The sequence below is a fragment of the Aphelocoma coerulescens genome, chromosome 12, assembly GCF_041296385.1.
Source record: "Aphelocoma coerulescens isolate FSJ_1873_10779 chromosome 12, UR_Acoe_1.0, whole genome shotgun sequence".
NCBI classification, from domain to species: Eukaryota; Metazoa; Chordata; class Aves; order Passeriformes; family Corvidae; genus Aphelocoma; species Aphelocoma coerulescens.
Genome location: NC_091026.1, coordinates 18,568,240 through 18,595,518, shown reverse-complemented (window position 1 = coordinate 18,595,518; position 27,279 = coordinate 18,568,240). Strand labels below are relative to the sequence as shown.

At 42.6% G+C, this 27,279-nt stretch overlaps 1 protein-coding gene across 4 annotated transcripts in view; it reads left to right on the top strand.

Annotated features, from left to right (window-relative positions):
* Positions 1–27,279, top strand: part of LOC138117316 (contactin-3-like) — a 94,242-nt gene that overhangs the window by 16,168 nt on the left and 50,795 nt on the right. For all 4 annotated transcript variants that reach the window (XM_069027459.1, XM_069027460.1, XM_069027458.1 and 1 more), the window contains one exon: positions 7,953–8,089. In XM_069027459.1, coding sequence (XP_068883560.1) covers positions 8,032–8,089 — 58 coding nt within the window. In that variant the 5' untranslated portion in view covers positions 7,953–8,031. The remainder of the gene's footprint in view (positions 1–7,952; positions 8,090–27,279) is intronic.

The window sequence follows — 27,279 nt, the reverse complement described above, 5'->3', positions numbered from 1 at the left end:
TAAGATCCCTTCCAACCCAAACCACTCTGATTCCAGTGGTCACCCTTCTTTTCACGGATTAAATATTGACTCAGCAGCAGCAGCTTCTCCATCCCAAGGCTTCCTGTGCTCCTGAGTGAGTCCTCGCAGCCCAGGAGAGTTTGTAACACAAATGCAGATGTTGGAGTCACTCCTCTTATGGAAATATAAATCAGGTCTCACCCTTTCCCCCCACTGTGGCTGCACAAGCCAGAGTTCACCCAACTTCATATTTGATTTTTTTTTTTTTCCCCCAACAGCTCTGATTTATTTCTCATCATTCTCAAGCCCTACATTATTTTGAAGTGATTTGTGACATGCTGTCATGTGGGTTCACAGAATTCCTGACCTCTAGAAGTACCTGTCTTGGAACGCCTGGTTGAAGGTGATGACCCACCTGTGTTATCAAAGGGTGTCTGGAGTTGGTAGGTTACAGGGGGAGAGCCTCAGGCATGCAAATTGTAAGAACAGGGGCCTGAAAATAGCAGAGGAAATACTTGATTTGTGATAGGTCACTCTTCTGGAAAAAAAAAAAAAATTCTTCAAGTTGGTTATTGGCTTGAAATATTGTTATTCCAAGAAAGAAGGAATTAGTGGGCAGAGCACAGGTCGTGTCATCAAGGGTGCATTGCAGTTTTAACATTCTTGTGTTAATCAGCAGGGGTTTAATTGCACGAGGTTGTTTTGCTGTCATGTACCATGGGTTGGGAAGGCATTTAATAATACTGAGGTACAGAGAAATGTATTTGTACAAATGGAAATACTTAAAGTAGCAGCTGAAGTTGGCTTTTGGCAGTGATTGGTGAATAGGATTATCTACTTTTCAATGTTACTAACACTTGCAGGGAACCTCAAACTTTTCTCTGTGCTAAATACACAAAATTCTGGGTTACCACAGGTGAAGAATTCTTCCCAAGACATGGTAGCCTGAAAGTATTTGGTTTTTAACATCCTTCCCTCCTGTATGTTTGGGAAGTACAGTTTTGGCACTGCATGAAGGTTTTGCTTGGAGCCTGGCAGTGAGTTCGGTGTTAACCAGGGTGCACAAAGTCTGTGTGCAGATGAGACAAGGCAGATTTCCACAGAAATTCCATGTGTGGATGTTTCACTAAGTAATGTAGAAAAGGGCAATATGGTTCTGATTTGATTTAATTTAATAGCTGCATTTTGAATTTGAAAAATTAACCTGCTCTGTCAGTGGAACCCCTTCAGTGCACCAACACCAAAAACGGTTTCCAGTGGCAGGAACTAAACATGTCACGAGATTGGAGTCACTGTGGTGGGAATTGGCCTTCCAGTGAATGTTGGATGTGGAGTTGCTGTTGCTTCAAAGACTTACTAATTTTAAATTGTGTCTCATGACTGATTACATGGTGATAGTTTCAAGAGAGTCTGGTAAACATTTCCCAGTAAACTTCGGGAAGAATGCAGAGCTGGTTCTTTGTGAAGTGTTCCCATGGGCATCCCAGGATTGATTGAGCTGAGCTGTCTCCACAGGTGTCGGAAAGTAAAAACCTCTGGCAAGATGTAAAGAGGCTCTCAAGTGGTTGATGCACAGAGTTGTGGAAGGTGATGGTCTTAAAAGAGAGCAGGATTGCTGAGGACTTTAAGATAAACGTCATTCCTCGGTTATTTTATCTTTGCAACTACACTGCTTTTGTTGAGATGGAATAACTCTTTTTTAGTGGTTGTAGCTCTGAGATGGCAGAACTGCAGATACGGAGTTCAGAAAACCCTGCTGGTGGGCTCAGGGGTTGAAATGTCGTGGGGAATGAGACATAAAAAGCAGAGATGCTCTGTGACACCCAGAGTGGAGAGATGAGAATGTGGAGAGACTGGGCATTCAGTCACTACAAATATTCTTTGCTGCAGTGGGAGAAGGAGGGACTGAAATAAGTGCAGGGCCAGGGAGGATGTTCTGCAGAGCAGAACCACCTGTGAGATCCATGTTCCAGGGAGGTTTGGATCAAGTGCAGAGGATGGATGGGCTGGGCAGGCAGGGACTGTGGCTGAGAGTCGACAGATGCAGCCAGACAGGAGAAGCTGTAATAAAACTCTCCACAGAACAGTTGCTGCTTCTTCCATATTAAGCTGTTGTAAATTAATTTTGTATAAAATGATGCTTTTAACTAGGCCTCTGCTAATGGCACACTGGAGAGAACTTTAATCCTGCTCAGTGCTTGGGAATGGAGAAGTTTCTGTGAAAGTTCCTTGCTGGATTTTGTGCTCGCAGCCCAGCTGGGTCAGGAGGATTTGTCTCCTGTCAGTGCCCTGCAGGGACAGGAGGCTGAGGAAGAGCCACAGGCACCTCACAGGGGCTACCTGGGAAGCAGCTTCCTAATGAGTGGTGCTGCTGTGGAGCCAGGATCTAATGAGATCCCAAAGGAGTTGGAGCAATCACATTTTTCCTTGGAGCACCATTTTAAACTTATCTTAGGAACAAGCCCCAGCATTGCTTAGCAGGTTTTTTAACTCTGTCCTTTGTCTTGCTGTTGTAGCTTTTAACTGGTCAATCCTTTTTTATTGACTGCCTTTCAGGTGTAGTAGATGCATTCGTGTTCCTTTCCAAAGTGTGCTGCCATTGCTGCCTCTGTGCTGGTCAATACTGCCTCTGTGTTTTGTTTCGCAAAGCCTTTCCAATCTCTAACATGAGATTATTCTGATATTTTACTCTCTAGACCTGCCTGGTGTATGATGTCAAACTGAATTAACTCTTTCCTTCAACTGACAAAAATCCCTTCTAAATTCTCTTCTTAAACTGGCACCATCTCTGCTTCAGTGCAACAAATAACAGATACCAGTTTGATTTTAGTAAATAATTAGTGGTCAGCTCTGGCATTGGACAAGCCTAGCCTTGCCTGAATATTTGCAGATACTTCTAGCACTTCTGAGTTGGATTCATCTCAACACAGACAGATCCAGGTGAACTGGGCTGTGCTGGTATTGCAGCAGAATGTGGAGATTACCTGGTATTAGGGAAAAGAGTGGCTTGATAAAATCAGGTGCAAATGGAGAACTACCACAGGGCTTTAGTTATTTTTCTTTTGGATTTTCAAAAGCCTGTGTTTGTGGTATTTTCTAATCTTTTTTTTATTGAACACGGAGAGGGAAGTGTGGAGTTTCCATGCAAGGCTGGAATATTTTCATCATGGCACTGGTGCCTTTCAGGCTTGGACTGCAGGAGGCAGAGGCTTGGTTCAGTGATGGGGAAGATTTAACTGTTCATCTGTTTCCTCATTGAAACCAAGTGGATTGGGGGATTTTGCACAACTGCTGATTTCATTGTGAGGGAAATCAGAAGTGGATATCACTCCCTCCCTCCCTAAAAAATAAAATGGGCTATTTGAGCTTGTGGCATGTTCAGCACCTCATCTTTTCATGCTGCCCTGTGGAGATGACTTTACCATTAACCAGGATGTAAATCTCATGATTTATCCAGATGAAGCCCTGGCACAGGGTGCCCAGAGCAGCTGGGGCTGCCCCTGGATCCCTGGCAGTGCCCAAGGCCAGGCTGGACATTGGGGCTTGGAGCAGCCTGGGACAGTGGAAGGTGTCCCTGCCCATGGCAGGGGTGGCACTGGATGGGCTTTAAGATCCCTTCCAGCCCAAATCATTCCATGATTTTATGAGATTTTAATAATTCCCTCCCTTAGCAAAGATCTGCTGACCTCTAGTGTCAGGACATCACTTGATTTTCTGTGCTGTGGTTTGTGATCGATACAGAAAAATAAGTTCTGGGTCTCCATAGCTCTCCTGAGTTCCAGGAATTTCTGATTAATTTACACTCGATGACTCTACAAATTCCTCCAGCTCAAACTCCAAGTTTAAAATGAACTTGCCAGCCAGCTCTGACAAGTTCCAGTTCTATATATAGAAATAAAAATCCCACCTCTAGGGAACTACTGCTTTTTATGTTTGACTCTGCATAGTAAGAATTAAGGTCACTGAATAAAATTACTGGCTCTTGAACCTTTCCCAAACTTTTTATTTCTTTCAGACATTCCTGTACATCACTTGCCATATTACATGATCTGACAGTTCACAGGTTGTGGAAGGTTAATTTTGTAGGAAGAGAAAGGAAGCTGAATTTTTTTGTATGTCTGTGCTCCCATCCTACTTAATTTGTTTGTCTGGTAATTGGTTTGGGTTTGTTTTTTTTTTTTTCTGGATAACCAGTTGCTTCCTTCAAAAAAATTGTTGGAGCAACTCATGAGAATTGACTTTCAGAGAGAAGTTAAATAAATATATAATAAAGAAATGAAATCTGTTCATTTTTCCTGGTGTTTTTTGCATCACTTCACAACTTTGCTTTTTTACTGCCTTGAAATAACTTTGGCCTCTGAAAACAGAGCACTACCTAGTAATAGGAAGCTTTCTGACTTAAAAAGTAGATTTCTATTTCCTTCTGCATATTCTCTGACTATTACTTTGTTTCTTTAAAATCTTTTCCAACCACAGCAGGTGCTGTTTTCCTTTATTCTTTCTGGCCTTTATGTACAAAGTGCTGAATTTTGGGGGAACCGGTTTAGGTCCTTTTATTTCCAGAAGCCCTCAAGTGGTGCTGTGGATCTGCTCCTTTGCTTTGCTTTACAGAGTAAAGGGGGACAGAAATTGACTCTTAACATTAAGAGTCATTTTACTATAATTCATATTTTAATATTAAATTAAAAATTAATTTGTAAGCTGGGACATTTTGGAAACAAAAGCCAGAGGCAAAGGGCTGGGACCTGAAAATCACCTGGGGTTATGTCAGAGCTGTGAAGGTGACAGAGAATGCTCAGCGTTGTCCTTGGTTTTGGATCCCTGCACTGGCAGTGGATTTCTTTGATGCAGGTTATTTCCACAGGAGAAATAATTGGCATATGTATATTATAAAAAGCAACTCACTGCAGCCTTTCCAATGTGATGTTTTGGGGTTTTTAACCTCTGATGGGGATCTAACTTTCAGATCCTTGCAATAAGAAGGAAAAGGTCACAGCGGAGCTGAGCTGCTGTGGTGTTCAGTATTTGATATTTTTTTTTGTTGTTTTTTTTGGAGCAGTTTCCAAGCCAGAAGCTTTCTGCAGTGCCAAGCATTGACCAAGGGCCTATGAACAGCCTGAGCCCACCAACTTGGCCAGGGGCAACTCGGCTTCCTAGCCCTTCATGGACCTCTCTCTGCAGAGAAAAACTGCTTTGGGGTTGTTTCCTTTGTGGGGAAGCAGTGAACTGAGGAGATGCTTCAGTGAGTTCATACTTTGGGCATACATCTGGGTTTGCATCTTTTAAAGAACAGGTATTATTGAGTGTAAGGGTACGTTTATCTGGCTCAGAGCTGTAAATTTGAGCACTCCTAAGTGTGATGCTTTTAAATTGAAACAGGGGTATTCAGGAATAGATCCTAGGGTAGCAAAACCTCACAGAACGCAGGGAAAATGAAGTGTTTAAAGTAATTTAATCTTACAAGGTTAGCTGGTGGCTACTGTTCTCTCTTTAGGTATTAAAATTTATTAAAATACAATGCAGCCAGAGGTTGGGGATGTATTTTTATGACTTTATACTCACAAAGCTTTCCTGTTCTTACTTTTTTTTAGCTTCTACCAAAGCAGTTCTTGTGTGGCCTGAAATGGATCTGTTATGTTCTGCTTTGCCCAGAGCACTTAGAGAACAAAACCAAATTAATTTAGCTTCTCCACATTTTTTTTTTTCCCCCCCCTTGCAAGACTGCAAGAAAGCTGACACACAGGAGTGACCTAGTTTGGTATTCCTGCTTCACCTCCTCCCCTCTCCCCTTCCTGCCCTTCTGGCTGCTCTGGGGAAGCGCTGCAGCTGTGGGATGCCTGGATTCCATGGGCTGGGATGGTGATGCTCCAGCAGGATTCAGCTCTGCAGCCCCAAGCTGGAGTGTCTGGGACCTGCCTCTGGCTGTCCGTGGGTAACCTTCCTTTGGGAAGGCTGTGCAGGTGCCCCTTGGAAACACAGGGAGAGGAATGGCCAACTCCCAAGTTTTCAGCTTCAACAAGAAGTTTTTCTGTTGTTTGGTTTATTTTTGGTTTGGTTTGCCTTTTTTGTGGGTTTTTTTGTTGTTGTTGTTGTTTTGGTTTGGTTTTGTTCTGCTGGTTTTGGGTTTCTGTGGGTTTGCTTTGCCAAGGGAAAAAAAGCAAAACCAAAAACTAAACAGAAGATGAGAAAATTTAAGTTCTCTAGAAGTGGTGAGCTGCTGCAGAACAGGTTCCTCCCTGACTTGGTGAGACTTGACTTTTTTTTCTGGCTCAAGGAAAAGTTTGGACAATGCTCTCAGGCACAGGGTGTGACCCTCAGGGTGTCCTGTGCTGGGCTAAGGGTTGGACTTAGGATCTTTGTGAGCCCATTCCAACTCAGGATATTCTGTGATTCTGTGAAGAATTACACTGTTAGCAAAGCACTGTTTTGGGGTTTTTAACATGCAAAATTAACAGAATTTATTGTACTTCCATCGCTCCTTTTGGAAGCCAGTAACATTTTAGTTGCATATCACAAACATTTTTCGATCTGAGATCTGTGAGAACTGGGTGAGGCTCCTAAAACTGTTGTGCCCTGGGGTGGGATATTCCCCTTCCCATTTTAGGTGCCTGAGAATTGCTGTAACCCTGCAGTGAGCCTTCCTCTGTGCCAGCTTTGCTGGCAGCAGGTTCCTGCTGGGGGATCAATAGCTATTACTTGATAGAGATGTGAGGGGTTGGATTTGCTTATTTTCTGGTTTAGGAGCACGTGGGAAAAATGGGAGAGCAGGAACTTCAATGTTATGAGGGAGAGGATGCCACTGCCAGCACTGTGTGGATGTGACAGTGGGTCCCACAGGAGCCAGGGATAGCAGGATGAGGAAAAAATAATCTTCTTGTGGCGAAGGGTGATGTGTTTTGGAGGAGAGAAAATTCTCCTAGCAAATCACAGGCTGAGGATGTATCAGAGACACACTCTGTTGGAATTCGTTTTCTGGGGAGCTTAGCTGGAAATTCAAACACTTGATCTACAGCAATATTAAACCCTTAATTCTAATGTTAAAAAAAAAAAGGCAGTTCACATGGAAACATCAAGTTCAGACAGCTCAGATTTGGCTCCTCAGAATGAATAGCTGCTTTCTTGACCTTAATGTTGCTGTGCACTGATCTGTAGGCTTATTCCAGAGGGAATCATTTAGTCTGAGCTGTGTCCTGCTCATCTCCCCTTCCTCTGAAGAAAGAGGATGCTGTGGAAGTGGCATCTGGAAAATATGATGAAGGCCACAGTTGTCCTACAGCTAAAGAAAAAATATTGTGAAGCTTCTTTAGGGAAAAAATACGACTAAAAATAATGTCATACCCAGGTTAGTAGGCCTTGGCACAGGGTTTATCACCTGGCCAGTGACAAAGGTAGAAGTGGCAGTAAATTGTTTATTGCTTGTCATTGCACCTGGTGCAGAAGTCCAGAGAGGAATTAAAAACTAAAAAAGCCATCAGTGAGCACATCACACTCAAGTGCATCAAAAAAAGGATGGGTTGTACATGGCTTTAATTAAATCAGTTCCTGGTTTGTGTTGTTGCCAGCATGGTTTGGACAAGGCAAGTGCAGCACAAGCTGCTCCTCACAGATGTGTTCAGCTGCTGAACTGTGTATGGCTGCACCTCATGCACTCCCTTCCCTTAAATCCACTGTATCTCACAAATAAATCAGTGCTGGAGCTTGGTGGTAAGTGGGAACTGCAAAATCAACTTACCTGTCAGCTCTGCTCCTGCTAGAGAATAAAACTTCCAGCACCTTACATACATGAAAAAATGTGAAATATGAATGCACCCTTCTGTTGGGGATTAAGTCCTGTTAAAAAGAGGAACATGAAAGGATCTGTCAGCTTTGTATTTATTTAAAAGTGCATTAACAAGGAAGCCAGTTCTTAAGGACCGTCAAGGGATTCAATTTTATGTCTGTTCTTTTAACAGGTTAAACCTTGCCACCTGAAAGACTTAAACACACCATTCCCCTGAGACACCCAGAACTCCTGAATTCAGGCAGCTGAAGATGCTGCTGCTGCTGTGGAAGCAGCTGATCCTGGTGTCATTTGTTGGCTGCCTTGCAGGTAACAATAATCTCTGACTTCTCTTTTAGAACTGTGCATAAGTTCCCAGATTCACAATTTCAGCTGCACTTGAGGAGGAGAACCCAGAGGCTTTGAAATGCAGAAGTTCTGTAGAGTTTAGAAACAAAGCATGCAATAGATGTGTTAAATAATGTAAGATATTAGAAGTGAGTGAATTAAAAGAACCTTTGCTACACAGGGATGTGCCTTCCAAGCAAGCAGAAAATACTTGAATGCATGAAGGATGCTCTTGGTAGCAGTGCACTGTAGATGTGCTGATTGAAGAGCTGCAATACGTGTTTGTCTTTAACTGGACACTTCAGATTCTTGCCAAGGCTGGTTGCTGCAGCTTTTCTCAAAACTCTGCTCTAGAATGGGGTCTGTGCCTGAGGAGCAGCACTGTGTCATTGCTGAATTGGTGCAGAGGGTTGCTTTTCTTGCTTTGTCAGACAGCTCTCGGTGTTTGGAGCTGCTGTTGAGGTCTCCTCTCTGCTGCCACATCAGCTCTGCAGGGTCATTTTTCTTCACCTTATCGAGCTCAGTGCTCGCTCACAGGAACACAAGTCCCTGCCTTTCCTTGGTGGTCTCTGTGCTCAGCTTGTTCTGCTGCAGCATCCCCAGTGACGCCAGGTGTGTGAGGGGAGAGGCTCCTGTCCTGTCCTCAGGGCTTGGCTCTGGTGAATTCTGTGCCCCTTGGCATTGCCAGGCCTGCCCAAATCTACCCTGCCCAGGGTGGTGCCCAAATCTACCCTGTGCATCCTCCTCAGAATGGTCAGCACAGCTCTGGGGAGGAGGGCAGTGCCTGTACTTCAGCTGAAGCATGAAAACCAAATGGTTTATCCCCAAGGTCTGCTGTGGATAGAAGAGTTTGCTTTCCAAGAACTCCACTGCAGGGGGGGGACGGAGGGAAATGCTGTGGCTGCCCTGGGCAGTTCCCTGGCTGTGATTCCCTCCTGATCCTGTGCTGTGCCAGCCTCTCCTTCCATCTCCTTCCTCCCATGACCAGTGCTTGTGTCCTGGCTGTCCTCAGGAGGGTTGGAATCCTGCACACAGCTCCATTGTAGATGGATTTAGCTTTTAATGGAGATTCAGAAGGCTGGGATTTGCTTTTGGCGTAGTCGAGCACTTTAAAGAAAGGGAAGTGATGTTGTTAAACCAGTCTGTGTCCATCCTGCCAGCCCTTCTTTGCACCTGTTTCAGGTCACTCCCTGCAGCTGGGTGCTTGCCAAATGTCAGTTTAGTGGCCACGGGGAGTGGTAGATTGGAGGACCAGCAAGAAGTGAAGTGAAAAGCTCTTCTTCCTATTTCCAAAAGCTGGTGTGGTGGGGCAGGACTGCTCAGGAGCCTTGAAGCACCCACCGTGGAGGTACATCCCTGATTTAGTGTGGTTGAATTGCTGTCACTGAGGATGCTGTGTGGAGTCCCAGTCAGCACTTGCAGAGACAGAGCTGGAGCCAGATGCAATTTTCTGAACAGCAGGGACTGAGCTTTTCCAGCTGCCTGACCCATCTCCCTCAAAACTCTGCAGAAGGGCTCAATCCTGACATAAAAATCTAATATTTGGAGCCCGGGCATGTGTTCAATGCTAACATCACCTGTTTGCTTCAATTGCATGAATATCTTTAGTGGACCTTTGGAACAGCAGGCTGCTAAAATCCACTGGGGAATCCTGGAGCTGAATTGATTTCAAAACAGATTTTAGTAAGAGCACGCTGTAAATGTAAAAACAAGTTGTCAAACAGTTTGGAGAATGTTATTTTAACCTCTTATTAAGATAGATCAGCAGGTATTCTGCTTCCCCATAGAGAACCATTTTTCTTGTGCTTTGCCTATAAGCAAAAAGACAGTTCTTGTAAGACCTGTCTGCAGTTCAGTGTTATGAAATAACATCATAGCTGCAGAAAAGGAGATGATGCTGATCTTGGCTTATAAACCCTGACATTCTCTGTCTTTGCAGATAATGTATTTCAAACCAGGCCCCTTATTGCAGTGTCCTATATTGAATTGCTTTTCCTTTATCCAATGTGAATCTTTGTAGTTCATCAAAGAGGGGAATGTGAGGGGATCTAATGAAAAAAACCAGTGGCCCTTGGGTTTTTGTTTGCTGAGGTATGATTACATGTGTATGACTAATGATCCCATGGTCTTTTTGTCCATTTACCTTGGGGAGCAAAAAGGTGATTACTAAGCATTAAATATACATATGTGGGGTTTCAAGATGTCTGCCTTGTTAGGAGAGGAACTTCAAAACACACACTTTAGCATTATTATGTTTAAATTACTCTGAAGAGCAACTTCAAAGATAAAAATGAGTAAAATATGCAAAACAACATCAGCAGTGAAGGTGCCAAACTAAGCTGTGGTGAAGTGATGGATTAATTCCAGGTGTAACTTCTGGCAGCTTCTGATCCTTGTAGGGCCTTCACCCCTCCTGAGTGCCCTGATGGCACTTGGTCCTTTGGGGAAGGGGGGTGGCAATTCCTGTCTGGGATGTGTGAGGATGAATCCGGTGAGCACCTGAGATAACCGAGGTGAAGCCCCATCAGATGAGTGTGTAAAAACTTCCCTGTGCTTTGTGAGGCAGCTGCGCTTTTTGACCACTCTTAACAAATTTTGGCTTCATTCTCCTGCTCCACTGGAGAGGAGGAAAAGGCTCCTGGGGAGCCCCAGCTGGCACAAAGTGCAGTGCCTGGGCTGCTCCAGCCCTGCTGAGCACAGGCACCGCTTTCTTCACTTTCTCATAATGCTCTGCTGTTTCTTGCTGCTCTCTCCTCCCCAGAAAGGTGTGGTTTCCAAGGTTCTCCTGAGAATTAACAGGAAAAACAACCTTTGGAGGATGGTTGAAGGGGAAGGAAAGCTGTGAATAAGGAGAGTTCAAAGAATTGAAACAAGGAGGACTCTGTGTATAAATGTATAAAATTTTTCTCCTTCAGGAGATGAAAAGGCACATTTCAAACACCGTGTCCAGGGCGAGACCTGGAGCCTCCACTTGGATTAAGTTTCTCTCCTAAAATTCTGACTTCTTGCCACCACAGACAGTGTATCCTAGCACTGTCTTTGCTGCACTTTATTTAAATATAGAAAACAAAAATAATTATTAAATTTTTTCCTCCAGCCATTGCAAGCCTTGGCCAAAAAAAACCCAAAAAAACCAAAAAAACCCAAAAACCAAACCACCAAAAAACAAACAACAAAACAAAGCCACAAACAAAAAACACAGCCAAAGCACCACTGTGATATATAGAAACTGTTTGGACATTGAAGCCTGGTTCCTGTTCTATCACTTTATGCTAAAATTTGCCAATCGGGAGGTTTTTCTTCTAATTCCTCATTCAGTAGTCCGCTTGAGTTTAAAACTAGATCATATTATATGTATTTCTTTATATCAATTCAGGTGTTTTTATTGCTTTCATTTTCATTTTTTCATTTCATTTTCTCAGTCTAATAGAGAAATAAACTGTTAAGCCCTCAGGCACAGTAATGTCATGTATCAGATTCACAATTCTCCTCTTTTTTAGTATCAAGTTTAGGAGACTTATGAAATTGGAAAGCATGATTCTTTCTTTATTTTCCAAAGAGCATGAAAACAAATCTTCTGTTTTCTTACTGCTCTGCTGTTGTGATTAAATCATGCCACAAGGAAAGCAGAAATATCCTCTTCGGATTTAGTCTTTGGTGAGCGTCTCTGTGGTTAAAAGTCCATTTTGTAGGAAAAAAATAAATAGCATCATTTACTACTCTTGTTCAAATTCAGTTTTCATTAAGAGTCACAGCCTTCAGACTGAGCCAGCCTGGCTCTTGATGCATAATGCTTTTGCATATTAATAGTAATCTCCTTTTTGTGCATTATACATGTCCAGCCATCATGTTCAAGTGCAGCTATGCCAATAGTGACTGTCAGAATTGTTTAGCTGGGACAGCTTGTGCAACACTACCAGGATTCGTGGCATAGACAGAAAATTTGGGTTGAGTTAGTTACAAAATGAGAAACTGGTCTTAAGAGTTTCTGCTTTTTTACCTTGGGGAGTAAAAAGGTGATTATTGAGCATTAAAAAAAAATATATATATATATGGAGTTTCAGAATATCTGCCTTGTGAGGAGAGGAATTTCAAAACACACACTTTAGCATTATTATGTTTAAATTACTCTGAAGAGCAACTTCAAAGATAAAAATGAGTAAAATATGCAAAACAACAGGAACGGTGCAAGGGTAGAACTCCTCTGTGAGCTGTGGTGAAGTGATGGATTAATTCCAGGTGTAACTTCTGGCAGCTTCTGATTCTTGTAGGGCCTTCACCCCTCCTGGGTGCCCTGATGGCACTTGGTCCTTTGGGGAACTGGAGTAGCAATTCCTGTCTGGAGCTTCAGGACCTGGTAACAGGAAGCGAAATGGGTGCTGTAAATATGGAAGGGCAGCGTCTTTGATTTCCCTTTGCACTGAACCCCAACATAATCCCAAGCCTAACTCCATCGGGATGGACACAGCTCACAGGACACAGCCCGGTGTCCAGGCTCAGGAAGGGAGGAATTTGTCCTGCTGTGGGTGTGTTTGGGCAGAGAGCTGACAGATGGTGGGAGCTTAGTGCAGACCCAGCTTCACCTCTTGCTGTGTCCCAGGGTAAATCTTGCCTTCCTCTGCAGCTCTTTCAGTCCTCCTGCGGCAGCCTTGGGCACTCAGGAGTGAGAAGGTGACCACAGTTTTAATCTATTCACTTGGAATTAGGTGAGGGGAGGAAAAAACAGTCTCTTTCATGAGGATCTGTTCTCTGGTTAGCTAAATATAAACGTGGGGCAGTCCAAAGCCCATGAAAAGACCTTCATTGACATCCCAGCCTTTCTTCAAGTTCATGGATTTCCAGGAGTCTGGAACACAGACATGTGGTGTGCATGCTCTTATCGGGTACAATGTTTAATTCCATAAGTGCAGAAAAGGCTGTGATACTCATATTCGTTTTGAAGAGAGACCTTTGATAGCTTTTGAAGAGTCTCCTTGCTTTCTGCTTTATCTTTCAAGCTCCTCTTGAAAAGCAGCTCCCTTGTGCTGCAGATACTGTCTAACCTTAAAGCTGAATCCTCACCTTCAGACAATTAATGCTTCATTTCAACAAGACAAATGCTGCCTTTATCTTCATTAATTAAGTTTATTGCAGGTTTGATGGCATTTGAATGGAGAAATTTTGGCTAGTGGCAATTCTGATTTTTACATAAATTACCAGGAATGAATTTCCAAGTGGTTTATCTGCAATAAAATTTTGTTACTGCAAATGTTACTGAGCATGAAGGCTGTACATTTGTACTTACTTACATTTGTTCTTCTGCCTACTGCAGTTTAAAGTGCAATACAATAGAGCAAGTAATTCCAATATATTTCCAGTAAAAGGTTGTAGGGCTTGGATACATTGGATAGTAATCCCTACTGGAATACTTACTCCAATCCACAAGCTGAATATTTATTTAATAGGAATTGGGATAACTTCCAGTGCCTTAGGGCTTCTGTTTGCTAAATTTTTTGGTTGATAGATCATTGCTTGGTATTTTGTTTATGGGTGCTTATTTGCTGCATTACTTTGGCCTTTTGTCCCAGACACCTTGAAAAAAGTGACTTCTGAAGATTCCCAGCTTTCCCTGATTGCCCTTAGCATGAAGCATGCCTGCCTCATGACAAGGACAGGGCAGAAGCCTCTCCTCAGGTGTTTTTTGGGCTTTAGCATGGGCCAACACTGTCAAAGTTTCAGAAGAAGTGAGGTCCAGGAAGTTGTTGCAAGACCATTGGCTTCCATCCCTTCCAGCCCTTTAGCTGGGAATCTCAGGACACTGGGGAGTTAAAAAAAATCAGATTAAAGAGGCTGTGACTGACAGCTGAAAAACAGAGAAGGTACACTGGGTTGAAATCTAAAGCTTGAATAATTTGGCAGATGTTCAGGAAAACAGCAGAACTGAGAATAATTCCGTTTGTATTTAAAAAAAAAAGCTCTTCAGTAGAAACTGTTCTGATTTTTGTTGTTGTTTTTAATGATGATGTTCAAAATGAATGCTTTAGGTTTTTAATTTTTGGTGATTTTAAATATGCGGCTGCCAGTGCCTTGGATAAAAGCTGTGTTTGTGCTGTAATTAACCTCTCAGTTTTTTGTGTAACAGCAAATGTGTTAATAGTAGCCTTTAGCTTTTCCAATACAGGATGTACATATTGGCAGTGAGATTTCAGGGATCAGTGTTTGTCAGGGATTAGAACACAATTTACACCTTGTTTTTTCAGTAACAAAATAACACAGCATTGTAAAGTATAAAGCTTAACCTCAACCATATTTACTATACGTGTTTGAAAACCTAAGCGAATAAAAGCTCATTTATATTCTTGTCTGATTAGCACAATCAGAACTTATTGATGCTAAAACGAGCCAAATTTCCATAACTATAAACAGAATATTAAAATACAGTTGACTAGCAGAGCATGATGTTTTTCTCCTCCTTGGATGGAACATGGAGTTATGACTTTCTTGGTGACTTTTTAGGAGTCTTTTAAGAAAGTCAGAGGCATTTCAAAGCCAGGCCTTTGGGCAGGGAAGCAGAACTTTTCCTAGGCATGTGTTTACTGCCTTGGTGTAGAAGGCAGAAGATGGCACGTAAATATGTTTGTGCTTGGCTGTCCTTTATTTCTGCATAGTTGGGGGTCAGATGTTCAGGAACTGAGTGTAGAAACATTTGAGCCTAGAGACCACTTTATTTGAAGCAGCCACTAGGAGTATTTGTAGTATTTAACTCAGCACAGGGGACCAGAAGGCCTTAGTGAAGGAAGGGGGGGTGTGTAGTGACCTTGTGCAGTGATGCGAATCTAGGAATTCCATACTGAAGCCAACTGGGTGTTTCCCTGTGGTGTAAAATGAGAATGGTTTGGGTTGGAAGGGACCTTAAAGGTGGTTTAGTCCCACCTCCTGTCACAGGCAGGGACACAGAAACATGGAACAGCACAATTCCAGGCGTTCTGAGGAGACCCGGGTTTGATGGTGGTGGCTGTGAGCTCGTGCACGTGACACAAGTTTCCATTTAAATTGCCTGGGAAAAGCCTCATGGCACTTCGGAAATTTTTGTGTGATCCCAAGGGTCTGGGTGAAAAGAGCCCCAAAGCTGAGACTTGCCACATTGTCCTAAGTACACAACAGGGTTTGTTCCTATCTCTCAAAAGTGTCATTTTGGTAAAAAGTAACGTGTGAGGATGTAGCATCGCTTTTGTTCAGCAGAGACAGCAGAGTATGTCAGGATCCTGTTTGAAATAAGCAGAAGACTTTGCAACTCCAGAGCTGCCACTCCACCCTCACAGACTGTGCCTCCAGTGAGCTGCAAAGTCACACCTTGCACCTGCTTTGCAAAATAATTTGGTGCAACTCGAGGTGCTCTGCATGCAGCAAGTAGCAAAGGAAAACACAGCGTTCCCTTGCCTGTGGCAGTTGTTGTGCAATGAGAACTTGAAAATGGTTTAAACCTGAATTAAAAATAGCTTTATTTGCATAGTCAAGGATAATTAGTGTGCATTTTATCCTGATTCCTTGTGCAGCTGTTTATGACTCTGAAAGCAATAAAGAAAATCCTCAGATAGTTTGATGTTTGATTCGGTTAAGGATTCTGCTGTACCTCAGAGGTGGCACATAAAGATCTCACTGTTGGTAAGCACCTGAATGGCAAATTTTGATACTGGATATAATGGGCATAGCTTGGAAGAGATAAGGTGCAAATAAGAATTCCTCTTCCAAAACTGTGCTGCATGTTCAAGAAAAGTTCTTAGCTCGTTCATTCCAGATTATATCCAGTCTATATATTGCCTGAGATCATCCTCTGGTAGACACTTTGTGAATTGGGAATTTTAAGGTTTCATGCTATTTCTCATTTTTAAGGTTTCTGCGTAGGGAGGTCATACGGCCCTGTATTCAGTGAGTCAGGGCAGCTCAGGGGGTGTGGAGTGGAAGGAAAGACATTCTCCCTAACGCTTTTCAAAATGAGAAGAAACATTTATCCTGTATCAACAACTTGAAAATAGGACAGATTCATTCCTTTCCACGATGTTTTGTGCTGGCTGGGAAGCGATTCCAGCAAGCAGCGATAAGAGACGGTGTTTTCTGAGATAAACTACTGACAGTAATGGTGCCTGGACTTTCTGGGGAGAGGGGGCGTGTGACACTTCCTTCTGCCTGCAGAATTTGTAAGAATTGCCTTTGATTGCAGCTGTAGAAAAACTCTAAACCTGAATTTGCTTACTAGCCTATGTAAAACTTCACTGTAGGCCATAGACTGTAGTTAAAAGTAAGACAATTACAGGGCTGAATCTATTTTTTTATACATAATTTATATAGAAAATCTAAAGATTCATCTCCAGTTTCAGATCTCCATCTACATTGCTGCAGAGGGGACAAATTTCAGCTTTTACAAGAGTTTGCCAAGTGAGTGACAGTAGTGAGCAAACATATTGGAAAATATTACTTCTAATTCATTTTTTAAAGTTTTTTGAATCTTAATATGAAGTATTGTATTCTGTAAAGAGATTCTGACGAGAAAATGAAATTACATAAAAGCAGAGAGGAAATGAGGGAGAAAAAGCAGTTGTTTCAGATCATAACCTCATTGGTTGGGGTGACAGCTTCAATTCCATCTGAGCTCTCTCCAGTTCTCATCCTTTTTATGTTGGATTAAGTAACAGTTTTTGTCTTCTTATTCCCATAGCAACCTTATCTCTCTTTATTTTCTTGATGTAAATCTGCTTGTCTCTTACTATCTTTCAAAGCTTGTGCATGAATAGCTTGTGAAGGAGAGGAGTGTGGCAAGGAGAGAGCAGAGACTTTCTGGCATAGAATATAAGGGAAAGAATATTTTGAAGCAAGAAGTAGAGAGCTAAAAAGATATTTTTTTTTCCTCCCAAAGCTATTTATGATGTAGTTTTTCTGTGTAGTTTCTTCACGAAGGCTGAAACTTAAGTGCTGTTTTAGGATGTTGCATGAGCTTAACTCCTCCAAAAAGTTTAGGCCAACCTACATGCTCAGCCAAAAATACAGATGTAATGATCTGTAGCATTATGGTTTCTGTAACTTGGGAAAAATGCTACTTTGAGCTGAGGTGAGTCTTGCCTTGCCATGATTTTGCTCCTCACGGAACTTGGAATCTCTTAGGAGAAGGTTGAGTTTTGGGCAGGAGCTTTGCTGGCTCCCAGCTTTGTGTCCAGCCCCTTCTCCCTGTTGGTCCATGGTGCAGAACTGGGAGAATCCTGCTCCTTGAATCCTCAGTATCCCAGGGATCACAGCACAAAACCGGTTCATGAAAGAGGCTGCACGCCCTCAGTGAGGGGCAGCTGCTGGTTGGTTCAAGGCATTCAGTGAGGTTGAAAAAAGCAGCTGTTGCTTTTTCTCTGCATCTTTTTTCATATGAAATACTTCAGTTGCTTTCACTTGATTAATGTAAGACGTTTCTGAAGTACAAGGGACACAATGGATGCCAGTGTGATTTTTATATCTTTATATTTTTAGGTGTTATGCCTAAATTCTGAAATATTTTTAACCGGAGCCTTGTGAAGTGCTGGCTTCATTTCTGTAAAAAGTATTTATAAATAACTAAAAATTTTGGCATTTCCTGCACAGCTCCCCTCACCTGGTAAAGCTCTAAATGAAAAATACTTTAATTCTTTTGTGTGTGTGCTTGGTTTCTGTGTTTAAGAAAAGTAACAATGTTCCTTAGGATTTTTGCATTGCAGGACTATTCTTAAAACTCTGGAATATGGATTATTTGGGAAAACAGAGCTTATATTCACTGAAAAATCAAAGCAAGTCCTTGCTAAGGAAAGTATTTCAGGCCTTGATTTTTTTGTCAGAGTTACCCTAATGGGGTCTTGTTAGCCCATTTAACATGCAACTGATAATATTAAGATAATACTTAAAAATGTTTACATTACATTAATACCCCATTAAGGGCCTGATCTAAAGCCCATTGAAGTTAATAGGAATGTTCAGTAGGAATTGAATGCTTTGATCTTTCAACTGTAGTTTTGCAACTCAAAAAAAGAAAAAATCAAACATGAAAATTGTTCCAGTCAACAGAAACATATCTGTGCTGTGTCCTACCCCACCCTTCATGGCTCATGAAGCCATTGGGTGTGGGGCCTCCTCAAACTGAAATAAAGCTTTAGAATGCCAGTTTGGAATGTGTCTTACAGCACCAAGTTGTGCTGTAGAGAAAAAGGGCATTGCTAAAAAGGTGTTTGGTGAGGACTTGAGATAAAGGAAAGCTTGGCTGGGTGGCTGAGAGAACTTGACTTCATCACGTAGTAGATGTAGGGTTTGTTCTGCTTTTTTTTTTTTTTTTTTTTTGGAGATGTAGAGTGCCCTGGCATGGTTTTAGGCAATATTATCTTATTGAAGGTGTTCTTCGAATAATGCAGAGCAGATGTCCTTTTCTTTTGAGGTCACCTGAAAGACACGTGGAGGTGGATTTAGGGATGTGGCTCAGTGGGACTCGGCAGTGCTGGGGAATGGCTGGACTCGATGATCTTGGAGGTCTTTTCCAACCTAAGTGCTCCTGTCATTCTGTAACAAGCACAGGTGTCTTGTGATGTACAGAGTTAGTCCGACATTGTGGATTTATAAATAAATACACAGTAAACTTTGACTGAATTAAGCCATGGCTGCAGCCCAATAAATATGGAGAGATTGCAAATAACAATTTAAATGTCTTCCCTGGGTATCACCTTACTTTAAATATACTTTTTCAGAGCTCCAGTTTGCTGCCAACCTGCGTATTTTGCTTTCTGATGTTTATTGCAGAGCAAAGTAGGCATCTTAAAACTGAAGCAATGGAACTTAGAGAGCTGCTCCTATTACACTGCATTGCTTGTGTCTTTATTCTTGTATTGATTATGTATTTATGTCTTGTTCCTCATACAGAGTGGTACTGAGTAGTTACAGAGAGCACAGGCTGGGAGTTGTGGGGAGTCTCATTTAATAACCAAGGAAATTCTCTGTACTTATGAGAAGAGATGCAGTACCTGATTTTATTTTCCTGTTATTGCCTCTCTCAGCCCTGCGCAGCGAGATGTCTTCTCTCTTTTTTTATGAAACTGTATTTTTTCAGCCCATGACTTTTTATTAAATCGTAGTTAACAATACACTTTTGAGGATTACCTCACCCTGCAAGGAGCAATTTGGCTTAGGCTGGGGATCAGTCTGCACATGGAGCATCTGTCACGTAACAGTTCTGCTCAGATACCAACAAAAAGATTTGAGGTCCCCCTGTGTTTTGGGGGTTTTCTCCTTACATACATGTCTCAATCTATTAAACTCTGCTCAGCAACACTGGGATTGTATTTGTTTCTATAAATGCAGTAGCAGAACTCAGGTATTTCTCCGGAGTTGGTTTTTTTTTCCACTCCTGCAGCCTCTGTTGTTGAATGGTCTGATGCTGAATTTATTAATCTGTGCTGTTGCTTGGTCAGGTGTAATCTCTTGTTCAGCCACATTTATTCATCCACTGAAGGATGTGCACATTGGTCCATCATGGCATATTAAAGGTTTGCCTCCTCCTGCCACAGCTGTCATCTCTTTGACCCCTCAGTAAACTAACAGTCTTCCACATAATTTTGCTTTCATTCAAGTGTAATGCCGTTACTGCGGAGGCAGACAGAATGCAATTCTCTAAAGATCTTGTCTCATTCCCTTCTCTTCCAGGGAGGTTAATGTGATGATCCCTGTGTTTTCTTTTTGCTCTCTTGCTGCAAGAAGAGCAAAAAAAAAAAAAATAGAGTGCTCTGGGATAATCTGTTTGGACTGGCTTTTGGGGATGGAGCAGGCTGGGAAGATGAACTCACCGGTTGGGTAGAAGCTCTCCTTACCACTTGTGTTTCAAATGCCTTCAGTTGTTTCCTTAGCACTTTTTATTTCTACAGCTTTTTTACAAAAATGTTACACAGATGTTTTTCTGAAATGGAAATAACCAAATCAAAACCTCTTTACCCAAAACGAGCTAAGCCAGGTTTAAATACTAATGACGTGTGGCAATCAACTTAAGTGTGAACCAGTGTTTTGTCCACAGCCATTTGTCATTCACAAGTGGTGCCATTTCAGAAAACCCCCAGCCACCCCCTCAGCTTGCTGGGAATGTCTGCAGTGCCAGTGCTTACAGTGATTCCTGGTTTTGGGAACGAGGGCTGAGAGAGGATGGTCAGAAATGAGCCTGGGGACATCGATTCCAGCCCCAGCAGGAATCATGTCCCTGAGTGCAGGTTCCCTTGATGAACTCACTGTCATTGTCACATCTAATGACTTGGAATTGCATTGATTGCCTCCACTGTATGTACTGCTATTTTACCCACTAATTAAGTTAAAAAATCAAATGAGCCAGTGATTTATTGGGTGTCGAGGCTGGTTCTGCACTGCCACAGCTTCTCATCTGCCGGCTGAACTCTTGTGTGTGATTTGCCAGAGGCTTCCCTGGGTATCAAATGAGTGTGTGATATGATGCTTTTGATTTTTAATAATCTGATATTAACAGTAGTATTTTGCGTTTCCTTATCTGTTGTTAACACTCCTTTGCATTCAGCTGGTTTTGAACCTCTGATTTCTTACTGCATCTCTTCCTGATTTTATTTCAGATTCTTTTTTATGCTGCTTTGGTTAGCAAAATGTAGCATTCTTCTCCTTAGTATTTTGTAGCTTCAGCTCTTAATAACACATGCTGCTCTTACTTACTCTTTCATCTTTTTGTGTAACTCTTTTTTGCTTCCATTTAAAAGTAACTTTGACATCTCTTTAAGCCAATTGCATCTTATCCATCCCTTATTTTTCTCCTATCTTTCCTGATGGGGATTCAGTGGAATTACTATCTTATTTCTTCAAGAAACCTTTTTTCCTCATAATAAATCTTTCTTTAGTGGAAAAAAAAACCCAAAAACCCCAAACCAAAAAACACAGCAACTTGTCTTGTGATTGCAGGTCGGTCAGAGCTTTGTTTCTAAACTTGTGGGACCTAAACATCCTTCCAGACTCGAGTATTTACTGACTCCATGGCAAGGGTGGAATTGGTTTCTCACATCCCAGTGTCTGGAGAGGCTGGGAAAGGGCTGCTCTGCTCCTAGCTGAAAGCCAGGCACGTGGGCACAGCGTGGTCCTTGTGTGCCACACACCCTGAGTGCCATTGATCTGTCGCTCTCGACGGTGACCGAGTGGATCCAAGGTAGTGAGTTCTTAGCACAAATCATTGCTTTGTGTAATGAATTTAATTTATTCCAAGTCATGCTTGCCAAGGTCTCCTGCTCTTCCTCCAGACACTATCAGATCCCAATTCAGTCTGAGCCAGGCCAAATGCAATTTTGTCATCTCTTTACCCCTTTGTTTAATTGTGTAACGATTATTGTGCCTGCCTTCATAAAGCAAAACATGGCATTTGTTATCTGCATGGGGATTATACTGATTGGGTTTTAAATGTCTCTCTATTACATCTGGGTCAGAGCAGTGATTAATATTGAAAGAGAGGTTTTGTAACCGGGCTGAAGCTCTAGCACACGTCCTGAAAAGGCTGTTGTGGTTTTAGAGAGGCTGTGAGGGGCAGAAGTGGATGTGTGAGAGAGCAAATGGAACTTGGGCTTGATTGCAGCAGGTGGAATTTGTCACCCTGGCTGGGCTGATCAGCCAGGGCTTGTCACTGGCAGGAGAAGTGCTTTGGTAGGATGAAAGGTAGTGCTTACAGTACTTAGACTGGAGAAAATAAGCTGTGCCAGAGGTTACTCATGTCTGTCTCTGATGAGAGATCAGAAGGAGCTATGAGATCGTCTGTGTTGGTCTCACGGGTATCACAAGAGTTTTACTGGGTGACCCTTGTGTTAGCCCTTCCCTGCTTTGCAGCTGGCCTCAGTTCATTCTGGTTCTCATTCTGACTTGAGTTTGTCTGGCTGCAGCCTTCGGGTCTGCCCTGCCTCAGAAATGCCACCAGGATCAAGTGCTGTGCCGATGTGATGGGCAGACAAGCGGGAGCATCCTGCAAAGAGCTGCTCACGGCGTCTGCTGGAGCTGCTCCCAAATCCCTTCGCCCCGCACCAAGGAGCCTTTGCAGGCTGCTGGGAGCTGCTGATGGGAAGTGCAAGTGTGAGAAGTTGTTTACACAACTAAAGATCAGTGGAACAGCGGCCACAGATCCAGCTCTACGTGTTGGAGCAACTCCAAGTGGCCACTGCTCCTCTGGTTTCCCCAAACATCCCTCCAGGAGCACGGAGACAGCACTCAGCCAGAGCTCAGTGCCTGCTGCAGCTCACCCTGGCTGCAGAACAACTTCACACCTTCCACTGAGCACTCAGGCTCTTGAAAACCAATCCAACACACTCAGCAGCACTGAAGAGGTTTCCAGGTAAGTCAAGACAGTGGCTACTGTAGTAGCAGGAAGCTCTGGTGTGAACCATCAGCCATTGGTGCTGAAATCTCACTGAGGGGGCTTTTGGTTTGTTCCTCTGCCAGTACTTGTTCTCTCAGGCAACCTTAATAAGGCATTTTCGACCTCAAAATAATTGAGTTTGCAGCCTCAGTGCGTTCTTTTAATTTTATTAGGGACGAGAGAGTAATACATATATTTGCACAGTACTGGATTAGGTTATGCAGTGGTTTTCTGCTTTTCATTAATTAATTAATTAACAGCTCGTGCTTCTGCACAGGTTGGAGATGTGACTTTATTGGGGAACTTCATCATTTGGCTTTCATCTTCAGCACTGAAGAAATGATTCTGCCTCATGGACTCTTCCATGGCCTGTCTCCTAGAGATAAAGTTGTCATTTTCATTTTTGCATTTTTATGTGAACCTGGTAAATCATTATTGTTTTAAACATCTCTGCTGTCCACATCGCAGTAACACAGGGTTTCTTTCATTTTTTCTGGCTTATCTGCCACAGAAAATACCCATTTTGTTTGTCAGCTGCAAATGACATCAGGGTAAGAAATGCCTTTCACTGCATTCCTGTTCCCTGAAGTCTGTCAGGAAGGAACTTCAGACTATCTGCTTTAGCCACTTCTTGCTACTGTGAAGGAAGTGAGGAAAATCTCCTCTGGTTTGCTTTGATGTGCTCCTGAACATGCATTAAGCCACAACTTCAGTGTTGCTGTACGGTGCTGGGATAGAAATAGATCATTTTTCTTATCTCTGCTGTCCTTCTGAGCCTGTTAATGTAGTCTAATACCAGTGAGTAACCCAAGAGATTTATAGTCATAAATGTGTGCAGCAGTTTTCCAGAACCTGTTTTTTGCTGTGGTCACATCCTGGTGCTCACTCAGATGCTGCTGGGGTTGGAGTGGAGCACAGGGAAGAGCACATTATATCCCTGATTCAGAAATGGTAGGTTTGAACTTCACAGGAGCAATTAATGTCAGTCCCAAGTGCTGTATTCAGGATACTGAGTCTGAGGTACTTTTTCTGTCAAAAATTCGCCCACCTCTTCCTTCAAATTGTGATGTGAATAGTTAATACAGTGAAATAACTGTTCTTCCTCTGCATGAGCCAGGCAAACGTGCTCTAAAAATGTATTACTTTTATTTCTGCCTCTGTCTTTTTCATCCTCACTTGAATAATAGAATTAAAAGTTTTTAATTTCTTCTAAATTCCTCTGTAAATATTATTTTTGTTACAGTATTAATCTGTCCTTGCACCTTACCCTCTCTGCAGCTTACTTCAAGTGGGTTGTTGAATTCAGTTATGTAGAAATAGTCACCTTCTCCAGGTTCCCTTGTATTTCTTTTATTAAAGAGTTGAGACATAACATACATGAGGCTGAGAAGCAGTAAACAGGAGAATTACTAAAATAAATACAAAAAATAAAAGTCTGTCAGTGTTTAATGTCTCCACTTAAAAATACTGGGCAGCAGCTGGAGCTGAAGGTAAAACCCAGCTGATTTTCGAATGGAGAATGGCACAGGTGATTCTGGCAAGGTAAGCAATGGGTTAAGCTTGGATCTCTTATTCTTGGCACGTTATTCCACTGTTGTAGCTCATGGATGGGGGAATGCCTTGTTTCACTGCACATACAATACAATATTTCATATTATTTTGCTCAGCCCAGGTAAGGCCATACATTTTGATGAGAACACAACTACTTTGAAGGCCTGTGAACACTGGATTTTTCTGCTGACTCACAAGTTGGTGTTTGTAGGTGTGGAGAGCAGCTGGGCTCAGACATCTGTGGGCAGGACACTTCTCCATCTGCTGTATCTGTTATTTGTCACTGTCACATCTGTTCTGGCCCACGTGCTCCCAGTCAAAGCAGGGATCTGTGCCAGGTGCTCCATACCTGCTGAGATGAGGAAATGACAGATCCTGGTTACCCAGATCCCAGGAATCCTTTCTGATGATGAAATATTTTGTAATACTTGGGGCAGAATCTGTCCATTTCTCTGTGGAAGGTGGCATCTCCGGAAACATGCAGGACTTGAAGTCAGTGGCAGGGAAAAAAGAATCCCATTGTCACCAGCGTGTTCCCAGTGCTTTAAAACTGAGCTGTTGTAGGATTGTTTTCATTGATTTATTTATTCAGGAAAGGCTTTTTGGGAACAGTGCTGCATATTTAATAAATAAACAAACCTTCAGATAATTAGAGGTAGATCTGGCAGGGCTTTAGCCATCTGTTTAACTATTAAAATGTGAATAGCCTGGTGTTCCTCAGCACTAAACCTGCTTTGTGCTCACGAGGGCTGGTGCTTAGTAGACTGTCAGGATGTTCTTGGGGTTTGTTTTGGGAAAGTGTTGGGGGGGGGGGAATCTGTGTTGCAGCTGAGAAGTCGGCTGTAGGATAATTTCCTTAAGCAAACATCCTTCCCTCCTGAGATATTTCTCAAATTGCCTGAATTGCTTTGTTCAGGGCTGTGTTTGCCTGGAGTTGAGTGGTAATTCCCAGGAAATACAAATTTATGAAAGGCATATTTTTGGAAATACCTATTGGAGAACATTTTTCTTTCAAAACATGCTTTTCCCTAGTAGTGCTGTTAGGGTTTGGTTTGGTTTTTTTCCCAGTTCTTTCAGTGCATTTTTGCCAGTGAAGAGCATGTTTTAAAAAAAAAAATACTCCCTGCTTATGGGCTGTTGACTCAACTTTTATGCTATTAATATTCTTTTGCCACTTTTTTTTTTTTCCCCTCTGTGGTCTCTGGTCTCTTCCCTCAGTTGCACACAGCCCACAGATCACCTCATCCCTCTCTGTCCATCTTTCCCCTCATTATTGCAAACTCCTCTACCTCTTCCCATGCTGGCATCTCCTGTTCACCACACCCTGACACATCTGTGCCAATTTATTTTTAGCTTTTCTTCGTTGTGTTTATGTAACACAGACTTTTGAATTAGTCTCCTTTAATTGGTATAGGAGCATTTAATTCTTTCCTGTTTCATTTTCTGCTGCACCTCAAGCTGATTCTCAGGGAGGGGGAAGAGTTTCAAAGGTTTGTGATGTTTTTGTTGGTGCTGTTGGCTGGTTGCTCACTGCACCTGCCTCCAGCAGCCTGTTCATCCCAGCAGGACTCACCTGTGAGATATTCAGCATTTCATGGGATGGAAACAACCTGTGGGGTCTGCTCACTGTCCTGCTGGTTCTGCCCTGAGGTTTGCTGCATTTTGTTGGCAGTATTTCTGTGGATGCACGAACGCTCAGATGGGCTCTGCTGGTGGGGCTGGTGTGAGCAGAGGCGGGGGCAATATGTCAAACTCAAAAGTTGTCTGAGTAGCATTTTGGGTGTAAAATGAGCCTTAAGGATGGGAGGTTGTTTTGTTTGCCCCGTCCTGGAGCTTTGAGGGCACAGGGAGGATCTTTGGGTGGAAAAGTGATGCCACAGCTCCTGGGGTGCAGAGGGGCGCTGATGGGGCCAGAGCTGCTCCTGTTCCTGCAGCGAGGGTTTAAAAACACGCTGCAGAGTGTGTGTGTCACCCCCTGTGCTGGGACCTTCCTGCAGGGAAATGCTGCCCCAGAAAAGGCAAGTTCAGCCCTGCAGCACAGCAGAAAGGGATTTTGTAGAGGTTGGTGTGGAGTTCTCTGCCTTCCCTGTAGCACCAGCCTGTGAAACCAAGTGAAACCCTGGAGATGGTTCCCCAGCAGCCTCTGAATCTCTCCTCCAGTGACAAATCACCCCCACTCTTTGCCTACTTTGAGTAATGTTCACTCCTGCACTGTGAATATTTTTATCCTCTCTCTCTCTGCCCAGCAGAAATTGATTGCAGAGATAATTTTTGGTCTCATGCTTCGTTCCTACCTCAGTGTGATTTTCTCAAGCTTGATCCAGGCCCTGGGATGGGAGCAGAAGGTTTTTCGCTTGTTCATGTGCAGCCCTGGTGTGGTGTTATCAAGGCAGTGTGTTGGGGTTAACAGGCCATGTATCCCAAATATCCTGGTGAAAATTAATTATGCAAAGTGTACCTTCAGTTTAGGGTGTCTGTGTAAAGAAATACAAGATTCATGATGCCAGCAATGCCTTGGTAGAGCAAATTTTGGGGTATAGGGTAGTGGAGAAGAAGGTTTGCTCATGCAGACAGGTGAGTTAGGGGCTGGTGGTGAAGTTTGTTGGGTTGCATTGTTGTTGATTGTTTGTTTTTTTCTTTTTAAAGAAACAAATCAGAGTTAGTCTGTTTTCTGCAGAAGTTCTCATTACCAGTATAGCTATTACAGCGTGCTGAGGCTGTTATTTGCCCTTAAGAGCTGAGAGAGTGGAATTTCCGTTCTTTTTAATAATGTGACTTTTACCAGGGCGAGTGGGCTGTGAATTAGTGCTTCATTATGGGCTGACATCAGAGTCCCCACTTCAGAATTACCTACTCAAGAAAACAGCTTAGATTTGGTTGCCTGACTCATTTAGGCACTTGAACATCCTACCAATATAGAATTATATCTAAAGTGTATTTAACAAGTTCTGCTCCTTTGAATAACAATGAGTCTGATGAAGCAATACAATAAATATTTTCGTGGCTATTAAGGGACAATTATGTTTGTAGAGCTTGAATCCTTGTTCTGCGGTTTTCAAAACACGGTAGAATTGCTAATAAACATGTGTTGACAATAAGGAGCAATTGATGTAAGTGGAATAAGATGCTTGGGTGATGCTAGACTTGGAGTTGGAAACCTGAATTTTTTAAAAAAAAATCAGTTGGAAAACTGAATCCTGCTCCTCTCACAGTGAATGCATTCTGTGTGTTACTTAAAAAAAAT